At 35.1% G+C, this 22,239-nt stretch overlaps 2 protein-coding genes across 2 annotated transcripts in view; one reads left to right on the forward strand and one right to left on the reverse strand.

The window, feature by feature from the left end:
• Positions 1-22,239, reverse strand: part of LGALS8 (galectin 8) — an 811,943-nt gene that overhangs the window by 768,093 nt on the left and 21,611 nt on the right. The gene's annotated exons all lie outside the window — the stretch shown is intronic.
• LYST (lysosomal trafficking regulator) overlaps positions 1-22,239 on the forward strand; it is a 193,829-nt gene that overhangs the window by 95,408 nt on the left and 76,182 nt on the right. The window contains exons 20-26 of the mRNA XM_049789035.1: positions 98-296; positions 4,818-4,949; positions 7,968-8,565; positions 9,452-9,629; positions 15,765-15,934; positions 18,318-18,548; positions 19,906-20,072. Of these exons, the coding sequence (XP_049644992.1) occupies positions 98-296; positions 4,818-4,949; positions 7,968-8,565; positions 9,452-9,629; positions 15,765-15,934; positions 18,318-18,548; positions 19,906-20,072 (1,675 nt within the window). The remainder of the gene's footprint in view (positions 1-97; positions 297-4,817; positions 4,950-7,967; positions 8,566-9,451; positions 9,630-15,764; positions 15,935-18,317; positions 18,549-19,905; positions 20,073-22,239) is intronic.

Genomic DNA, 22,239 nt, shown 5'->3' on the forward strand with positions numbered 1-22,239 from the left:
TTTATCTTATTTTTGAAAATCTCTTGCTTAATTAAAATATGTTAGTTGATAACTATCTTTAGAATCTAAAGAGAGTGATTTTTTTTAATGTTTTCAGGAACACAAAGAGGGGCAGCTTACATCCATGCCCCGAGAGGTTTGTAGATCGTTTGTGAAAATTATTGCTGAAGTCCTTGGATCTCCTCCAGATTTGGAATTATTGACAATTATCTTCAATTTCCTTTTAGCAGTTCACCCTCCTACTAATACTTATGTCTGTCACAACCCCACAAACTTCTACTTTTCTCTGCACATAGGTAGGTATAATCGTTTTTTTTAATATCCTGGCTATTTTTATTTTTCCTCCCCATTTGCTCCATGTATGTTTGATAGTCATTGAATGGCTACTGTGTGATTGAAAATGCCCTAAATATCTATTGGGGATGAAACAGGACTCTGAACTGCCTTTATAGGACTTAAAGGTCACAAGGAATGAGGAAACCTATATTCTTACTATAACAGGAAGTAGTAATTGGTATGTATTAATAGATACTAAAAATAATTTGTTTTCAATAGGAGTGAGAGTTTTATTAGACAGTTCCAGAATAGGAGTCAATAAAGTGAAGAATTAATATTCCTGCTTTAGAAAATCACTTTATATAAGAGCAGGAAATAGAGTAAATTAAAAATAATAAGTATAGGGGATTGATCTATAAGGAATGATGACAAGTAGAACCCTAAAATGTAGATTTTTGGTCCTGACATCCTGTTAAATGGATCTTTAAAAGTAAGGATTTGAACTTATATTTTGGTTAGAGGTCATTGAAGGATTTTATTTAGTTATTTCTGCAAGGGAGTAAAACATAATGTAAGTAAACTATTACACTAGAATCTAAAGAACTGAAATTTCCCTTCTAGAGGTAAGTTAAAATTCTAAAAATAGGGAGGATTAACATAATTAAAACGGCAATATTCCCCAAAGCATTATATAGATTTAATGCAATCCCTCTAAGGAAACCAATGACATTCTTCAAAGAAGTGGATCAAGCACTTCTGAAATTTATTTGGAATAATAAACACCAACGAATAGCAAGAACCGTTGGGGATAGGAATATGGGAGGCATCACATTCCCCAAGTTTAAATTGTCATTTAAAAACAATAGTCATTAAAACAATATGGTATTTGAATAAAGACAGACCTTCAGATCAGTGGAATAGACTTGAGTATTCAGAGAATAGTCTCCAGACATACAATCGACTAATCTTTGATAAGGGGCAAGAAATGTAAAATGGAGTAAGGAAAGTCTCTTCAACAAATGGTGTTGGGACATGGAATATATTATGCTGAGTGAAATAAGTCAGAAGGAAAGAGACAGACACAGAATAGTCTCACTCACCTTTTGGTTTTAAGAAAAATAAAAGACATTATTGTAGTAATGCCCAGAGACAACAGAGATGAGGGATGGAAGGACTGGCTCACGATATGAAGCTCACCGCAAAGAGTGGTGAGTGCAGTTAGGGAAATAACTACACTAACAACTAGCATGACAATGTCAGTGAGTGAGAGAAGTAGAATGCCTATCTGAATAACAGGCAGGGGTGGGGAGACGGAAGGGAGGGCATTGGTGGTGGGAATGTTACACTGGTGAAGGAGGGTGTTGCTTATGATTGAAACCCACTACAATCATGTATGTAATTATGGAACTTAAATTTTAAAAAAAGAGAGAAAAACTTAGCTATTCTATTTTAATTAGGCTACTTGGGTCTCTGAATTTGGTAACTAAAATCATATTAAGTAAGCATATATTCTTTATTTTGCTGTTAAATATTGCTTTAACTGTTTGTAGAAATATTACTGAGTGAGATAAATAAGTCTTCTCCTGCATTCTGATTTTTTTAATATTTGTATCAGTATAAAATAAGTATAGGACTGAAAAGTTCTGAAAAATCACTATTTTAACCCTTTTTTGTTTCGTAAGAAATCATGTTTGCTTCTGTCATGAATTTTGATAGTTTACATCTAAATGTTCTAAAAAAAAATCTTCACTATACCTCACAAACCATAATAAGAAATCTTAGTTGTTATTCTATTAGAAACATTAATTATAAATATATTTCTATAGTATCCCAAACATAAATAATACTACATATTTTATTTTCAACTATTTCAACACTGTTATTTATTTCTAAGAAATAAAATATAATAACAGTATTTTTATATTAAATTTATTTTCCCATTAAAAAATTTGTTTTTGAAAGCCTGAACTATTTACTAAAAACAACAACAATATTAATTCCTAAGATCCTAAAATTAATGTCATAATATGTGGCTAAAACCTAAGGCATGTATATATAAATGATATTTCTATATGTACCTATAGATGTGTACTTATATATGTATCTATATATGCCTATAGATAGAGATATTGAGATATATAGATAGATAGCTATATATAGATATTTAGATATCTCTATATGGGTATGTAGATATCTCTATATAGGTATATAGATATATATGTAAATATATAATATACAGATAGATATCATATATACTTATATGTAAATGATATACCTTTCTATATCTCTCAGTATAAAATATTAATAGCTTTTGAAAAAAATTCTAAAAATAGATGGGAAGATATAGAGGAGGAAAAGGAAGCTCTAAGACAGAACTATTAGTAATATTATTTTAGAAGATTAGATGAGAAAGAGGAATTAATAAAGGAAAAATCAGAATTTTTAAAGAACTAGTGAAGAGTACTATAATGAAGCAAGTAAACAAGTGTGCCCAATTTACCAAACCTAGATAGTAAATTTAGAGAGAAAAACTAAGTGCAAAACATTTTAAGGAGGGCCAGGGTGGTAGCACACTGGGTATGGTGTTTGCCTTGCATGTGATCAGGATCCACCTGAGTTCTATCCACAGCATCCCATGTGGTCCCCCAAGCCTGCCAGGAGTCATTTCTGAGCACAGAGCCAAAGTAATCCCTATGCATTTGATAGAGTATTATGAAAAATTGGTGTTGCTTACTAAAATGTAAGAAATAGGAAAGGAGTCCGGAAGCAGATTTATGGACTATCTTATGAGAGTCTACGGACAAGGAGCTTGACTTGACTTGAGTTAATAGAAAACTACTGGAAGTTCTAAGCAGGGTTTTATTTGACAAAAATAACTCTGGTAGCACCGAAGATTTAAAGATGCCCAGATGTCTTTGACAGATATTATTTAGAAGTCTTTTGATTCTATTGTCAATTCTATTGTCTATTATCTACTCTAAATTGATAATTCTAAATTGACAATAATTCAATAAGAGATTATAAGGACTAGCATTGAAGCATTATGCTGGGGACAAGAAGAGTTAATGAAATTGGAAATATGGGGCTGGCGAGGTGGCGCTAGAGGTAAGGTGTCTGCCTTGCAAGCACTAGCCAAGGATCAGGACCGCGGTTTGATCCCCCGGCGTCCCATATGGTTCCTCCCAAGCCAGGGGAAATTTCTGAGCGCTTAGCCAGGAGTAACTCCTGAGCATCAAACGGGTGTGGCTGAAAAACCAAAAAAAAAAAAATTTGAAATAAATTTATCCTGAAGACAGGATGAATAAAGGAAGATAGTTTTCAAGTGTGACTACAGTTTTCTACATAAAATGGATGCTTCTACCAAATGAGCTAAAGATCAAAAGTGAATTTAGGGCAGAAAGATTTATAATTGTATAATATATAATTATAATTATAATTTATAATTATAAATTATCTTAATTTATAATTTGTGGCATATTTAAGAAGTCTGTTGAATTTTCAAATAGGAAATTCAAAAAGTAAGGTTAAGCTAAAGGTGTTCTTTCCAGAGTCATTAGACACTGAAAACAGTATATAAAAAACAGTATATACAACAGTATATAAAATTCATATTTTATATATGCATATAAAATATATTTATATATCATATATAGAATATGTAATATAATATATAATGATATATAAATATATATTCATATAAATATTCAGTATATAAAAACAGTATATAAAATTTATTTCTCAAAGAATGAATAGTTCAGTAGTTCCAGATGGGTGGATCATGAAGATGTGGTGCATATATACAATGGAATTCTACATAGCTGCAACATGGATGGAATTGGGAAATATTATGTTAAATGAAGTAAGCCAGAAGAAGGATAAATACAGAATGATGTCACTTATGTGTGGTATTTAGAGTAACTGCATGAAGAAATGCAATGGTTTAAATGATGAGAGTTGTCTCAAACACCTTTGGCCCCAGATGAAGGAAAGTGGAGGAGAAAAATAAATATGAAAGGATGAGGGCCAGGGTCAAGTGGTCTTGGATGCATTGGTGATGTTAAGAAAGGACAGAGCGAAGTATCAATGCCAAAGGTAACAACAAGGGAATCAAGAAATCCAAACTTTAACAATCTAAATTTTAAATGGGCCTGTTATACTGTCAGGCTGAGGTGCCAGGATGGTTGATATAAGGTGTACTCAGGGAACATTGGTGGATGGAGATGGACACTAGTGATGGGATTGGCCCTAATTCATTGTATGTCTGAATACCAACTGTGAAGAACTTTGTATATCACAATGATTTCAATAAAATAAAAATAAGAAAAAAGTGAGTAGTCAATTGTTAAATTATAGAACATAAATGCAATTGAATTGAAAGAAAATTTGAAGAACTTGATGTAGCAAATAGAATATTGTAAATATATAGTGTGTAAGTACTCTTACTAAATGTACATTAGTAATGTGCTATATTTCTTTCTATTTGAACTTTTCATAAAATTAAATTAGTATTTTAAAAATTTTTATTATTAAATTTTTTTTAGATGGTAAGATATTTCAGGAGAAAGTACAGTCAATAATGCACCTGAGGCACTCCAGCAGTGGAGGCAAGTCTGTGCCTAGTCCTGGATTTAGGACAATAAGCCCATCTGGCTTTACTGCTTCACCACATGAAGGTAAAAATAACAATAATGGACGTTAAATCATTCCAAGTTTAGTTCTGAATATTATTAAATGCTTAATATAGCTGTATGCATGCACTTATCCTGGACTTTTATCACTGTTAAAATCGTCTCCTACCTCTGAAACTTCCATATCTCATTTTCAAGTAACCTCCTTGTTAATTTTTATATCTCCAAAGTTCTTGTTTGTATATTCTTACTCTGTAGTTAGAATCCCATTATAGCCAACAATTTTCTTCACAGTACCTTCTATTTTCTTGTTTCATTTTGACATCCTGACTTAATAACACAACAACAAAATTACTTTGTCTTAGTTTACCTAGTCTTATAATATGAAATCCAGCTTGTAGAAAAAGTCAATTCTGAGAATTTCTCCCATTAGGGTTTTACCTTTGAACGTTGCCCTATGTCTTCTCTACATTCAGAATCAGCTTCTTCTTTCCATAACAAGTATATTCAGTTCTTTAAGCTTAAAGTATATGGAAAAATTTCTACTTTACTTTTTGGGTCACTATTAGTGTGGTGGACATACCTGTGTGTGCTGAAGGAAGCAGCATCAGTATTGAGAATCAAACCCAGGGCCCGCACTGGAGCCATCTTTGCAGTTTCCTAGTTCACTATTTTCATTTTTTACTCTTTCTAACCCCACTTCTTTGTGTAATTGACTTTTAATTTTATTGTTTTGGGTGTAAACCTGGTGATAGTGCTTACTCTTGGCACTGCGTACAGGAAATCACTCCTGGCAGGGCCTCAAGGGACCATGTGGGGTGCTGGAAACCAAAACTGGGTCTTTTAAGGGAAGAGCCTTGTGAGAGGGACAGGTCCTACCTGCTATACTATCTCTCTAGCATCCTTTGTTATTGTTAATGTTGTGATAACACTGGTTGCCTTGTGGCAGCCTTGATTGCCTGCCTTGAGGTACTTACACAATGTTTTTACACTGTGATTTTAAACGGTGGTGTTTACAACAGGTTACAGTACTTACACACTCAGCTGCATAGCATTTGAGCTGTGCACTCCTTTAGTTACTTTGCCAAGGATTACATTCCTAGTTAAAACCTAGAAATTATAGTTGTGATACCCACTTGCTACAGTGATCACACAAGTGTTCTGCGAACATCCACATTTCCATAGAGCTCGGACTTCTTTTCAGCAGCTGTCCTCTCTGGAGATCACAACTCTTTGCAGTACTTACACACACCTGGCTGCAGTGCAGCCACAAATTGTGATGACAGGAATTGCAGCATAGCGCCAACAATGGAATACATGTATGTCCTTGATACATGTGGTATGCCAGGAATTTGATTTTATGACCATATGTTTTCAAGGCTCACTCACTAAATACATGTGCTATTTTTCCAGCTCATCTAATTTTAACAGAATCCCTCATCTCTACTGACACAGAGGGGAAAAAAACGACCCAGGTTGGCTGTCAACTCTCCATATACATATTTTTTTTTTTACACTGACCTCTTCCATATTGAGACATATTTATTAATCTATCCTAGTCTTATTCTAGCTCCAATAATGATTGCTAGCTCCTAGTCTTATTATAAGATGTAAAAGGATTATAAAAGAATAGCTTAGAGAGATAGGGATAGATAGGACAAAATATATGAGTATTAATTCTAGTTTCTTTCCTCTCCCTCAAATATTTCAGTTATTCATAAGCATATTTATGGCCTCTTGTTATAAAATGTTAAGACTTATGTTTAACATATTTAGTTGAATTTTTAATGTTTATTTTAAAAGCATAATTTCTCTGAAACATTTTCAAATAAAATCATTCCATCTTATTTTCCAGATTGTTTTAATGGAATATTTTGGTAGCCTTATGCCTCTATCCAAAATCTAGAAATAACTAGGAAAAAAGCTTGTAAATTAATACAAAATATGTTCTAAAGAAATTCTTTCAGTGCCTATTTACACCATTCTAATGCACCTCAATTTTTAACACTAAAAAGAGAAAATCATCTGGAAAACATGTTAAAACTTTCCCTGGGCCCCTGCAATGTATATTCTAACTAAGTAGATCTAGAGTCAAAGCTGAGTATGTGCATTTCTTTCACACTTCTTTCATATTACTCATGCTCGATAAAAGCACACCTTGATTTTCCCATGTATGGTGAGAATCACGTCTCTCTTTTTTCCTACATAGAATATCAGAGGCAGCACATTAAGAGGTATATCAAGAAAAAAAAAAACTTTCCTGCTTATAATAGCAGTAAAAAGTATTACAACATTGGAAAAAAAGAGAGTTTTCCAGGGATATTTAACTTAGTAATAATTGCAACAAGTATACTATACTGCCTTTGATTGAACTGACACTATAATATGTACCTCACATATAACACCTCAGTCCTTAATTAAAGCAACTTTGCATAGTAAATATTTTGAATTCTCATATTACATTTGGAGAAACTAAACCCTCATATAAGCAGATATACCAAAGGCCAACTGACAGAACTATTATTTGAATCCAGTTATATATAAGCTCACACTCCATTTAACTATCTATACCCTAAACGCTTGCCTGAGGTATATTGTTTCACTTGGGCTGGGATGGGGGAAAAATAGTACAATACAGCAGATAGGGTGCTTGCCTTGCACAAGGTAACCCAGGTTTAATCCCTGGCATCCCATATGGTCCTCCAAGCACTGCTAGGAGGGAATTCCTGAGTGCAGAGCCAGCAGAAGCCCTGAGCATCACCAGATGTGGCCCCAAAACAAGAAATAAGTTGTTTCACATAATTTCACTATAGTTTAAACATCAGTTTTCATAGATTTTGAATCATTCAGTCAACAATGTCCTAGGAGAAAAAGTTTGTCACAATAATTTTAACCATTAGTAAATAGGAGCATTAACTAATATGAATCATTCAGTATTGCTTATTAATAGTTAATTTATCATAATCATACTTTTAGTGGAATGGTTAGGACTAATGGTACAGAAAAGAAGTGTTTCCACTTACTGGATTTTTATGTAGCTTTTTTTCTGTCGATTCTCCCTAGGAAACAATTCCTCTAGTAGTATTTCACAACGGAAAACAACCAGCATGCATCGTACTAGAAGTTTACCAGCATTCCCTACTTCACCTCTAAAGCATCCACAAAATTTGACTAAAAGTTTGTGTTGTAGTATTAATAAATTACAAAACATGCCAGATACTTATGTTACTTCACAGAAAGAGAAAAGAAATCTTCTGGAAAGTTCTGAGACACTGAAAAAAGGCAAAGAAAATACACTCATCAGTAGCTGTGAGTCTGCAAAAACTATCTGTGAAATGGAAGCTCCCCTGTCAGTTCAAAATCCTGTCAACGATGTCCCAAAAGGAACTTTAGGATTTAAGGAGTTGGAACCCAGATCAGATGAAGACAGTCCTGGAGATGAGTTCTGCCCAAACCGGCCTGATTACCTAAAGGGATTGGCCACAATTCAGCAAAGCCATACCACTATTGCCAGTTTGGGACTTGCTTTTCCTTCACAGAACGGAGGTGCTGCTGTTGGCCTATGGCCAAGTCTTGTTGATAGGAACACTGATGACTGGGAAAACTTTGCCTTTTCTCTTGGCTATGAGCCAAACTACAACCAAACAACTGGTGCTCACAGGTATTTGTGTATTTTTTTTGATGCCCTCCACCACCAATACGCCCTAATTGCAGAATTTCTATGCATCTAGAATTGTCTACATTATGTCGCTTTCTATAATATAAATTATATATTACAAACATGAAGGTACTTTTTTAATCTTATTTTAATACTAGATAATATTAAATGCTATTTTCTTTTTTGTTATAAAAGAAAATTTTGTTCAGGAGAATGATCAAATTTATTATTGTTTTCTAAAGAATCTCAGGTAATGAAATTCTGTATAGTGTAGCTTTTCTGTAATAAAAGTGTTTTATCAGTGCTATTAATATAATAGACCCTAGTGATGTATACCTATTGAGTACATGGACTGTTAGTCCAAGAAATTAATATGTTACTTAATTTTTAATAGTCCTAGTAGTATCGTTGACCAGTGACTATATTGGTCTTCATAAAAATATTTTTATAGATTAAATGCAAAAATGATAACAAGTCTAAAAATTGTAAAATAATAATTATATCAAGAAACATTCTTCATTCTTTAAATCTTTTGAACATTCAATTATTGTTTAACTTTTTAATTAAATTTAATTAAAATTAGATTAAATTAATTTTTAATTTAAATTATTACTTAATAACAACAGCTATAGTTGTCTGGGGGTGGGCAAGAGGGAGCACAACCAATCATGCTCAGTCAGGACTTCTGGCTCTACTCAGAGATGACTCCTGATGGTCAGGATATCATAAGTTATGAGTGGTGCTGGGTATCAAACTCAGGTCGGTTGTGTTCAGATCAAGCACCTTAATCTCTGTCCTTTATCCAGCCACTTCACAGTTCTTAAGGAAATTGTCATTTACTTTTCACATTTAGGTTATATTCTAAGACATATTGGGTCTCTATTTTTAGTGTGATTGAAGATTGTTTAGTTCCTATTTGCTGTGGATTATATGAACTATTAAGTGGAGTTCTTCTCATCCTGCCTGATATTATGCTTGAAGATGTTATGGACAAGCTTATTCAAGCAGATACTCTTTTAGTCCTTATTAATCATCCATCACCTGCTATACAGCAAGGAGTTATTAAGGTAAATACACATACTAGATATGATGTTTAAATTCAGAAAAATAAATATATGGGTAATTTAAATTTTGAATAATAGATCCAGAGCTCTATTTTGTTAAAAATTTTAAGCAGAGGTAATGTCCCAGTGTGTGCATTTTCTTTTTAAAAAACTGTAGTTGAGATAATATTCATGTTTGATTTTACTATACAAAATATGTTACAAAAGCATGTTTTCACTGTACAAAATTAGTGTACCTCCATCACCACCAAAGTGTAAAAGACCCTTCAGCACTTCCCTGATGTCTCTTTTATTTCTCTCACTTCTTTCCTCCTCCCACCACTTGGTTAACCTAGTTTTATAGTCAGATCACCATATACTCTCTCCCTTGATTTGTTTATTGTTTTGTTTGGTTTTGGTTTTGGACCCCCACCCCACGGGTGCTCAGAGGTTACTGTCTCTGCTCTCAAAACTTACTTCTAGCAAGCTTAAGGGACCATATGGGATGCTAGGCATCAAACCTGGGTCGGCCACATGCATGTTTGTTTCTTTCAGTACTGTAGATGAGTGTGATCATTCAGTATTTGTCCTTCCTCTGATTTACTTTTTTTTTTTAACATGTCACCTTTTAGCTCTATCCATGTTTGAACAAAAGGCAAGATTTCATTTTCTTAGAACTGAGAAATATTTCATTGTGTATATATCCTAGTCCTTTATTCACTCATCTGTTGGATATTTGGTTTTTATATGTTTTCATTTGTTAGCTACTGTACACAGCACTACAATGAACATAGGTATACAAATAATTTTCACATTAATATCTATGTGTTCTTTTTTTGGTTTGGTTTGGTTTTTGTTTCTTGTTTTTGTTTTTCAGGCCACACCCATTTGATGCTTAGGGGTTACTCCTGGTTAAGCGCTAAGAAATTACCCCTGGCTTGGGGAACCATATGGGGTGCCGGGGATTGATCCGTGGTCCTTTCCTTGGCTAGCGCTTGCAAGGCAAGACACCTTACCTCTAGCGCCACCTTGCCGGCCCCAATATCTATGTGTTCTTGTGATAGAGGCTGATAAGTAGAATTACTGTGTCATATAGTAGTAACTTTTAATTTCTTGAAATTCCTCTATACTGTTTTTCTTAGAGGTTGAACCAGTTTACATTCCTATCAGCAGTGAATGAACATTCCTTTTTCACCACAATCCCACTAGTTGTTTACTCTTTTTTTAGATAGGCCTTTCTCACTAGTGGGACCTTTATTGTCATTTTATTTGTATTCCCTCACATAATTAGCGAAGGTGAATTTTTCCATATTTATGTTGTCCACTCATAAATCTTTAAGGAAATACCTATTCATCTCTGCACTGCATGTTTTCCCCATTATTTGGTTTTTTACCATTGTTGTTCTGGAGCTTGTGAATACTTTATACATTTAGCTTAATAGTGTACAGATATTTTTCTCCTTTCCATTTGAGTGTCTTTTTTTTATCCTGAGATTAGTTCAGTGTGCAAGAACTTTATTGTTCAATATTGTTCCATCTGGTTTTGTTCGTTTGGTTGGTTGGTTTTTGACAGTGGAATAAAATTATTGAAAAGACTCCTGACATAGTATGGAGAGTTCTATATGCTTTTCTTGATGAATTTTGTGCATTTGTTTCTGAAATTCAAGTTTGTTATCCATTTTAATTTTTTGTTTGGTATGATAGGTATTAATATCTATGTGTTCTTTTTTTGGTTTGGTTTGGTTTTTGTTTCTTGTATTATAGGTATTATAGGTATTATAGGTATTATAGGTTTTGGCATCACACCAACAGTGCTTGGGACTTCCTCCTGGCATTTTGCTCAGCTATCACTCCTGGCAGGGATTTGGGGACCATCTGTGTTGTTAAGGATTCAACCTGGTCAACCATATGCAAGGAAAGTAACCCTATGTGTTGTACCAGTCCCTCTAATTTCATTTCTTAACATAAGATTATCCACTTTACACAGTATACTTGTGAAGATACTTTATAGGAAATTTTATAGTTAAGGCTTTACTTCCAGGCTCTCATTTCTGTTCCCTTGATATGAAAATGTTTTTGTTCCATTAATCACAATAAACACAATTTTCAATACTCACAATACTGAGAGGAAAAAAGCTTCTTAAATATAAGCTAAAATCAGGGAATGTAATACCTCCCATCTCTTTTACTCAAAATTTGTCTGGTGCTTGAGGGAAATTTATTATGTATATGTAAATGTTTATAGCATTTGGTATTTTCATAGGAATTACATTAAATCTGATGCTTTTGATACCATGGTCTTTTTGACAGTGTTAATCTTCCAGTCATAAGCGTGGACTACTTTCCATATTTTTGTGTCCTCTTATGTTTACTTTTAATAACATATTTTTCTGCATTTGAGTATATCTTTAAGTTGATTTCAAGATATTTAATGCTTTTGTATAATATTTTGGTTTCTTTCTTTCTCTTCTAGTTTAATGTTTACATATAGAAATACTACAGATATTTTTTCTCATAGATTTTAACTTTTATTATTTTATTGAAACATGATTTACAAAATTCTTCATACTTGGGTTCCAAACATACAATGTTTCAGGGCCTCTCTAACCACTAGATGGACCTCACTCCACCAATGTTCCCAAAATGCATTCCATGCCACCACCCCTGCTCCCCCAGCTTGCCAACATAAGAGACCCATTTTAAGTTTTGATTGTTAAAAGTTTGGGTCTCTTGATTCCATTGTCGTTGACTTTGGCTTGGATATTTAGTTCTGTCCTTTCTCAACACCACCAATGGATTTGAGTGAAACCTCTTGGCCCCTGTCCCCCATCTTTTCATATTTGTGTTTCTCCTCCACTCAATTTCTTTCCTTCTCCTCACTATACTCTGGGGCCAAGAGTGTTCTAACGAACTCCCATTACATTGCATCCTATCACTGAAGAATTTTAGGATCTAAGACTTGGAGTGTTCTACTTATGTTTTCCCCAGTGAACTTTATGGATCTATGTCTAGTCTCATGGTCTTTGATCCACTTTGAATTGACTTTTGTGGACTGTACTCGCTTCTCTGTGCCAAAAGTGGGATAGAGCCAATTTACTTTGTTGCACTGGTCTCTCTGGGAATAGTTTCAACTGTGCTGGGCATGTGCACACCAATAAGCTGTGAGCAGGGCATGGCGGGGTCATCTCATTGATTCAGTCTCTCTGGCTCCCATTGTGATGGGCTGATTGAAGCATGCTCGTCTCTCTGAACCTCTGAACCATGAAGGTAGTGGGCCCAGTTCACCACATTGTGCTGTTCTCTCTGTAATCCTTTCGGTTGTGGTATGGTGAGCTTGCCTTGCTGAGCTGCAAGTGGGGCAGGCTATTTTTAATTGCTTCTTTCCTTCTTCTTACTTTTAAATTTGGTTCTTCTAGTTTCACAAGCAATGAGATTAGGTTTGAGCTTTCCCTTGTTTCCTGATGTAAGTCTATATTGCTATGAACTTCCCTCTTACTACTATAAAATTTATTTTATATTTAGTAAAGTAATAAACTAATATAGTTTGTTAACTCTTAACTCATTTTTGCATGTCCTACAATTTTATTTCATTTTTAAAAAAACAGATAATTTTTCTATTTATTCTATTGAATCACCATGAGATATAGTAAAACAGTTACTGAGGAGCTGGAGAGACAGTACAGTGGGTAAGGTCTTAACTTGCACGCAGCCAACCTGGGTTCAATCTCTGTATTGTATCCTCTGTAGTCCTGCACCACCAGGAGTGATCTTGACCACAAAGCCAGGAATAATCCCTGAGCATTGCCTGGTGTGGCTCAAAATAACTGTTGATAATGATTGAGTTTCAGTTATACAATATTCCAATACCCATACTTTCCATCAATTCCCCATCAATTTCCCCTTTCCCCACTCATTCCCCCTGCCTGCCTGTCTGTCACAAAAGTTTAGCCCTTCTTCATATATTTATTCATATCAATGTGTTTTTTTAAGTCTATAAAGAATACAATCCTCACTAAAAATCCTTCCTGTGGAACCACGAAAATGGCTGAAAGAAATGGAGTATATGTGTTACATGTAGGAGCCCCTGGATTATATCTTGGTATAGCATGTACCCCAGCCCTGCCAAGAATTTGAAGAAGCTCCTAAGTGCTACAGATGTCACCCAATTCCTCTTTCCCAAAAAGTAATAATCTCTTGCATAGTATTTAACCTTATACTTTAGACATTTATTTTAGGTCTCAGCTCAGATGACACTTTCAAAGAAACTTTTTCTCATCACTTTTCAAAAGAGCACCTGTCTGTCCCAATTTCTCATTTATTCCATCATAGCATCTTTCTTTGTGCCTGCAGTTATTTTTAACCTTATTTTAAACTTTTTTTCTTTTTTTTATCCAAGTGGTCTTTCAGAGCAATCAACAGGAGTCACTGGTATTGATCTTTGGCCCTGTGATACCAGTTCTGACTATTATGTGATTGGACCAGATGTGGCTGCACTCAATACCAATAGTGCTTTGGGCAACCTGGACATCAGGCAGTCTAGAGGATGTATGTTTTTGTTGTTTAGGACTATACCCTTTGGTGCCCAGAGTCTTCTGGCTCTTTGCTCAGCAAGACTTGGGACCATTCATATGTGGTGCTGGAGATTTAACTTCAGTCATTTGCAATGCACTTCTGTCAGTTGTATTACAAGGCAAACAATTTATCTCTGTACTATTTCTCTAACCTAGGAGAATTTTTTTGTGGGGGGTGAGTGGTTGTTTTTCCTATACCTGATGGTGTTCAGGTTAACTCCTGGCTCTCCATTCAGGAACTATTCCTGGTGGGATTGGGGGGAGGGGGAACCATCTAGGATACCAGAAATCAAACCAAAGTCAGCCTCACACAAGGCAAACACCCTACCCTACCCATTGTACTATCTCTCCAGATCTGGTGCTTATTTTTTTACGTCTGTCTCTCTAAGATTTCTATGCCTATTATAAGTACTAATAGTGTCTTTAAATGATTAATATGTTATTTAAATACAAAGCAACCTCCTTGAAGTGCTCTTTCAAGTTGATTATTTTCTTTAATTAGTCTTGAAATACAGTAATTTTTAATCATTTAAATTCAACAATCTGTGTTTAACATGGTTTATTTTCTATGTGGCACATAAACAAAAATAATATTAACCCCTGCATTCAAGGTATTTATAGTCTGATAGGAAAGAGAGAGACAAATATCGAACTAGATAAGTTACAGTATAAGAAATTTTGTGATGAGCACTTCAATGGCAGTATTAATGAAGAGTGGGAACATAGGAGATGGTATGGGGGTCAGGGATGGATTCATGCAAAAAAAAATTTTTTTTTCTTTCATGCTCTAAATGAAAAGCTTTATAAGTAGGGCAGTAAATGAATGTGTGTTTTAGGAAGAATAGTCTGTCACCACTGTGATGGAGTGATTGCAGGAGAGATAGAGGTGAAAGTTTTCGTTAACACGAAAGTTTTCTTCTAACACATTAAAGTTGACACAGTAGAGAAGGCGAGAAATTAAAAGTTTTGAGATGGGACAGTGGGAAGTCAAAGAACAAGCAAACCTGAGAGATAGTCATTGAAATGGAGAGGTGTCTTCCTAAGTACGTTTGAGGTATCAGGCAGAGAAATACCAAAAGTAAGTTGTTTTAATGATTAGGAGAATGGTACTGCTACTGTGTTCTAAGATCAAAATCATGGAAGAAATTACATTATAAGGAAAAGTAAGTAATTTTGTTTCAGACATATTGCATTTAAGATACTAAGAAAGAGTGGAAATTGAGTTCTTTACTAAGAAGTCTAAAAATAGAGACCTATACATAAAGACCTCTCTACCTGTGTATACATATACACACACAGAAAGAAGAAATCAGTGTTTACTGATTTTGCCTTCAGAATTAGGCACAAATAGACTATGAGATGGCTAAGTAGGTCTGCATGTCAGTGAAAAGCTAGTTTCTCCATCACAAAATGTTATGTTCTCCAAGACAAAGATAAATTCATTTTTATTTGCTATGAACAAAGAGATTTTTTTTCATTTTCTATATTTATACATATGAAATTAAATAACAAATATGACTTAATACACTGATTTTTACATATTATATGAAATCTTTTACATTATCTAAATTGTCCAATTTTTTCTTAGCTATTAGATGCATATTTTAATAGAGCATCTAAGGAACAAAAAGATAAATTTCTGAAGAATCGTGGCTTTTCACTGCTAGCCAACCAGTTGTATCTTCATCGGGGAACCCAGGAATTATTAGAATGCTTCATTGAAATGTTCTTTGGTCGGCGTATTGGCCTTGAAGAAGAGTAAGTGGGTTCTTTACATCATAATTAGGGTATTTTTGTCTTAGGTGTACATTTTATTAAATTTACTTTTAAGAAAATTACTTGGTGTCACTTTTAGAAAAAAAAATTTGCCATAAATAATTTTCCAGGTGAATTAATTATTTTCATGTAATATTCTCGTGTGTAAATTTTCCCCTTTATATCTTATTCATTATTAAAAACAAATAACTACTGCTAATGTGTAAAAGTGCTAACTAATGTGTAAAAGTAATAATTCAAATTTGGCAAGTAATATTAACATGAGAAAGTTAACATAAAAGAAATTGTTTTCAGCAACAAATTACATGAAGGAAAGTTTTATATTAGAGAAGCTTCTTTTGGGGGGGGGCCACACCCAGTAACTCTCAGGGGTTACTCCTGGCTATGCGCTCAGAAGTTGCTCCTGGCTTGGGGAACCATATGGGAAGCCGGGGGATCGAACCGCGGTCCGTCCAAGGCTAGAGCAGGCAAGGCAGGCACCTTACCTCTAGCGCCACCGCCCGGCCCCTAGAGAAGCTTTTTACTTTCTTCAGAGACTTTAGGTTATTTGGAAGAAGAGCAAACCCCTCACCTGATATTCACTGATTATTGTGATGTGACGCTGGTGTGATGGCTAAAAGATTAACAAAGAACTCAGAAATACTCTCTTTCAAGCCAAAAATTTGGCAGCAAAGTTAAAGATGGTATTTGTGTGTCTCCTTTTATTGTTTCCTACTTGCTTTTTAAGTATATCAGTTCATATCTTGAAGGATTCAATTGCAATAATGACAATTTTCATTTGCACTTTTATTCCTTTAAAGAAATTCTTCAGAGCCGGTGAGGTGGCGCTAGAGGTAAGGTGTCTGCCTTGCAAGCACTAGCCAAGGAAGGACTGTGGATCAATCCCCCAGCATCCCATATGGTCCCCCAAGCCAGGCGCAATTTCTGAGCCCTTAGCCAGGTGTAAGCCCTAAGCATCAAACGGGTGTGGCCCGAAAAACAAAAAAACAAACAAAAAGAAATTCTTCATTATCTCATTTAATTTTCACCAAAAAAATCTGAGAAGAAAACAGATGTCACCACATAAATTTAATATATAAGAAAAATGAAATGTACATGAGATCCATACACTATAATCAAGCTTTAAAACAAGGTTGTCAAGGTGTCAAGCTTTCAAGATGTCAAGCTAGGGAGGCGGAAGGGAACTTGGGAACACTGACGTAGGGAAGCTGATACTGGTGTGATTGGTGCTCAAATACTATATGTTTAAACTCAACTGACTTTAAACTCAGTAACTTTTTAAATTACATATCTGTAATTATTTTTAATTTTAATAAAATAAGGTGCTAATTTTGGTTTACAGAGGCAAATAAAATTGGGGCAAAAATATAAAGTTTATCCCTTTGGCAAACTAATTTTACTAACTCATAATTTCTCAGATTCATATTAATAACATCAATAGAAAATAATAATGTAATATTTTCTTATACACTTGTTGTATAGCCCCTAAAGTAGGGAGTGCTTTGGACACTAGTAGGTCCATGACTAAATTAAATGGGTCAATCTAAACCATAAAATTGACGACTACAATTGGCTCCAGATAGCTTAGTGGTTTTAAGAACTTGCCTAGAAAGTGTCACAAATTTAAATCCCAGGCCCACTGTATAATTGCACCGAAGCAGTCATGACCATCCCACTATTTGTACTACCTAGTGAAAAGGGTTTAGAGATGGTTTAGGTAGCATGAAGTCTAAAGTTCACATGGTGTCCACAGGTGTCTCTGATGTCATCCTGGAAAATCTGCTGTTTTGAGTGGTTGGTAAGGAAGATCCTAGAAGGTGGTTCAGTAGCTTAAAAAGTGTCCATGACAAGTATGAGGCCTTGAGCTTAATTACCAGTGTTTCTTTATACTCCTAGGTAATCCTAACAGCACTGTTGTCCAAGATCCTGGTGAGTGGGAAACATTTACTAAATATCAAATATATGTTTCCTTTGAACATGTATTTACCATGGAACAGACTTCAAGTAACACCTTTCATCATATTAATAGGCAGATTTATGATCTTACAAAAAGGGCCAGGACCAGAGCAATAGTACAGCAGGTAGAGCACTTTCCTTGCACATGACTGACCCAGTTTCAAATGCCAGCATCTATTACGTTCCTCCTGAATCCACCAGGAGTAATTTCTGAGTACAGAGCTAGGAATAACCTGTGAGTACCACCAGGTGTGGCCCAAAATCCCCTCCCCCCAAAAAAAGTAGGGAGCCCAAGAATACTCAACATGTTTTGTATAGCTACTATACTAGATTAACAAAATTATGCATATCGCAATTTTTTATTTAATGATTAATATTTTAATATGCTTTTAACTATTGTTTATTACAGATTTGATCTAGAAGATGTGAAAGCCATGGGACTTTTCCAGAAGTGGTCTGTCATTCCTATTTTGGGACTAATAGAGACCTCTTTATATGACAATGTGCTCTTACATAATGCTCTTTTACTACTTCTTCAAATATTAAATTCATGTTCTAAAGTAGCAGATATGTTATTGGATAATGGGCTACTCTACGTGTTATGTAATACTATAGCTGCCCTGACTGGATTAGAAAAAAAGTAAGTTTTAAACATTTTTAAAGTCTCTAAAAACTACTTTGGAAAGGGAAAACTTTAGCAAAATTTACATTAAAGTATTTTTTTTTTGATAATGCTTCCAGAGAACTTTTCCCTTTAAAATTGGATGACTTAAAATTTGTGGGTGGGAGCAAAATTTTAGCAAATTTTGCTTTAAAAAAAAGACATATTTATGGGGCCGGAGTGGTGGCTCAAGCGGTAAGGCATCTGCCTTGCCCACACTAGCCTAGGACAGACTGCGGTTTGATTCCACGGTATCCCATATGGTCCCCCAAGCCAGGAGCGATTTCTGAGCACATAGCCAGGAGTAACCCCTGAGCGTCACTGGGTATGGCCCAAAAGCCAAAAGCCTTTCTTAGCCTACTAGATGTCAACCATAAACATCATGAATGAATATCAAGAACAATGCCAAGTGCTTTGCGGTTTGCCTGTCTTTTAAAGAAGGTTCTTTAACACCTCTTGCAAAACTGATTTTAAGGCTTTGAATTTCTTAAGCTGTGGCCTTTCCATAAAGCTCTGTATCATTCTTTCCAATCTGAATGATAATCTCTCTGGATAGAGTATTCTTGGTGACATTTTTATTTCATTGAGTTTTTGTCCCCCCATTCACTTCTGGCTCATAGAATCTCAGTTGACAGATCTGCCTTGAATGTTATAGGTCTTCCTTTGTATTATATTCCTCATATTGAGTTTTTTATATCTTTCATACTCTTCATTTCTGCTTTTAGTATTCTCATTTCAATTTCACACTTTCTTGTGCATTGTTTCTTGAGTCCATTAAATATCCTCACAAAGTTAAAAATTGAGAAAATAATTCATATTGTGTATTTCAAATGACTAGTATGTTCAAATATATTGTATCTTTTAAGTCACTTAATTTTTTGAGTAAACTTCAGTGAAGTTCCTTATACTCTAACCACAAAATCTTCACTTCTGTTGTGGGCTAGAAATCTCTATGTCTCTTTTTATAGTTATCTTCTTATCTGGCTCTGTAATACTAAACCATTTTTTTCTTTAATGCCACATCCTGTGGCAATACTCAGGGCTTACTCATGGCTTTAGATTCAGGGATCACTCCTAGAAAATTTAGGAGACCATATATATGGGATGCCAGGGGTCAAATACTGGTTGGCAAAATAAGTGCCTCACCTGAATGTTCTATTTTTTCAGCCCCAAGACTAACCTTCTTGTTAGGTGTTAAAGCAGGTCTTTATATTTCTAGTGTACCATGGATTAAGCAAGAATAAATATTGCATGAATGCATTAATGAACGTGTGATGATAGGGCAGAAATTTGAACTAGTTCTCTTTGACTTAAATAATTTATTCTTTTTCCTCAGCATTCCTTTAAATGAATACAAATTGCTGGCCTGTGATATACAGCAGATTTTCATAGTAGTGACAATTCATGCTTGCAGTTCCTCGGGCTCACAGTATTTCAGAGTTATAGAAGACCTTGTTGTTCTGCTGGGATATCTTCAAAAAAGCAAAAACAAAAGGACACAAAGTAAGATTTAGTTTTTATAGATTTGATATAGTTTGTATATTATTTGAATTTAATCCCATTCTTCTTAGAAACATTTTTGCTGAAGATTTACCCTTCATTTTGTAATATTCAGTTTTGAAAAGATGACATTTTATTTTATTTTTTTTTTTTTTGGTTTTTGGGTCACACCTGGCAGTGCTCAGGGGTTATTCCTGGCTCTATACTCAGAAATCCCCTCTGGCAGGTACAGGGGACCATATGAGATGCCGGGATTCGGAACCATCGACCTTCTGCAGGAAAGGAAAACACCTTACCTCCATGCTATCTCTCCGGCCCCGACATTTTATTTTTTAATTAAATTTTTAATGAAGAAAAAGTGTAGGGACAGCTGAGAGAGATACATGTTAAGAGAGAACAATATTTAGAGGGGAGAAAAAGTAGAAATTGGCTCTTTTTTATTATAACACGTTGATTTGCCATCATAAAGTTATTTAGGCATTAAATATTCAAACACCAATCATACCACCAGTGTGGCCTTCACTCTACCAATGTCCCTAATTTTCCATCCAACACCATAGCTTGACTCCATGCAATGTACTTTATATTGTTAGTTACAACAAAAGGGCAAATTAAATCATCTAAATTTAGATCAATATGGATCAGTTTGAATTGATTATTTTCTCTCCATGGTATTACTAAAGTCAGTGTCTGAGAAGTTACCAGATAGTGGTTGGTGCTAGTTGATGCTGTGTTACTGTTTAGACTTACTGAGCTAATAAATTACGGTGTAGTTTTCCCATCAGATTTCCTGTGACACTACTAGGCTGACACTACTATAAAATACTGAGGTATTGTGCAGCTACATGTAGGATTTATAGATCTAAAACAAATTTGGTGGCTGGGAAGTTTGATAAGGTTAAGTGACCTGAGCCATTTCTCTCAGATGGTGTAGGTGTGGTATTAGGCTTCTGTAGTTCATGCAGAAATGGAAATCTGCTCCCCATGCCTCTCCTTTCTGAGAATACCACAGAGATATCCTCCTGGACTGGGCTACCTGGGAAGTATTGGTGGCCATTATTGTTGTTATTAGTTTTTGTTGTTGTTATTTAGAATTTGTGAAGCCAGACCAATTTTTGCTAGGAAGATGGTGGCAGTGGGTGGGGGTTACTGGGATTTTGTTGGTAGGGTAGATGTGGGGGGAGGGGGACTGGGCCCAGTTCCATTTGCCTTGTACGTGACCAACCATGGTTTGATGCCTGGCATGCCAAGAGTGATTTTTGAGTGCAGAGCCAGGATTAACCCTTGAGTGCCACTGGATGTAGCCCCAAAACAATAATAATATTATTATTATTAATATTAATGTTAATATTAATAATAAAAGAAGTGGGGACCTTGAAAATTAGTTCACGTGGTAAATACCTGCTTAGTATATCTAAGGCCCAGTAGACTAATTCCTGGTACTGCAAGACCCCTGAGCACCACAGACTTACCTTTATGGGCACAAGCAGTGCCAGTATGGTCCTTGAGTACCACCAGCCCCACGCATGGAACTGTCAGGCTTGCCGGGCAAAGCAAAACCCAGAATGGCTCCTGTATCTCCTCACCAAACACTGTTGAGGATGTTTAAAACAACTCTGTTGAAAAAAGTTACTTCTAATTAAATACAAAGATGTTTATGTTAAAGAATAATGCCTTTAGTTTTTCTTAGTAGAAAATTGAAACAAGTAAATGTGAGAATTTCTAGTTAATTCTTTTACTTTAATTAGTAAAATTTTTGAAAAATTAATTTTGGGCTGGTGCAGTAGTCCAACAGGTAAAGCACTTGTATTCAGCCAACCTGGGTAAGAACCAGTAGTAAAACCCTTAGCACTATTGGGTGTAGTTCAAAAACAAAAAAAAAGAATGAGAGAGAAAGAGAATTTTTCAGATATGGAGAAATAGTACAGCAGATAGGGTGTTTGTCTTGCATATTGTAGACCCAGTTTCAGTCCCTGGCACCCATCCACCCCAAAAATGGTCCCCCGAGTCCACCAGGAGTGATCCCCAAGTTTAGAGCAGTGAGTAAGCCCTGAACATGTCCCCTCGAAAAAATTAATTTGTAACCTGATATTTTTCTCTTTAGTTTGGTGATTATTGGGAATTTGCTTTAAAATTGTTTATAGGGGGCCTAAGGGCTGAGCTCATGCTG

Source organism: Suncus etruscus, chromosome 15 (assembly GCF_024139225.1).
Source record: "Suncus etruscus isolate mSunEtr1 chromosome 15, mSunEtr1.pri.cur, whole genome shotgun sequence".
Lineage (NCBI taxonomy): Eukaryota > Metazoa > Chordata > Mammalia > Eulipotyphla > Soricidae > Suncus > Suncus etruscus.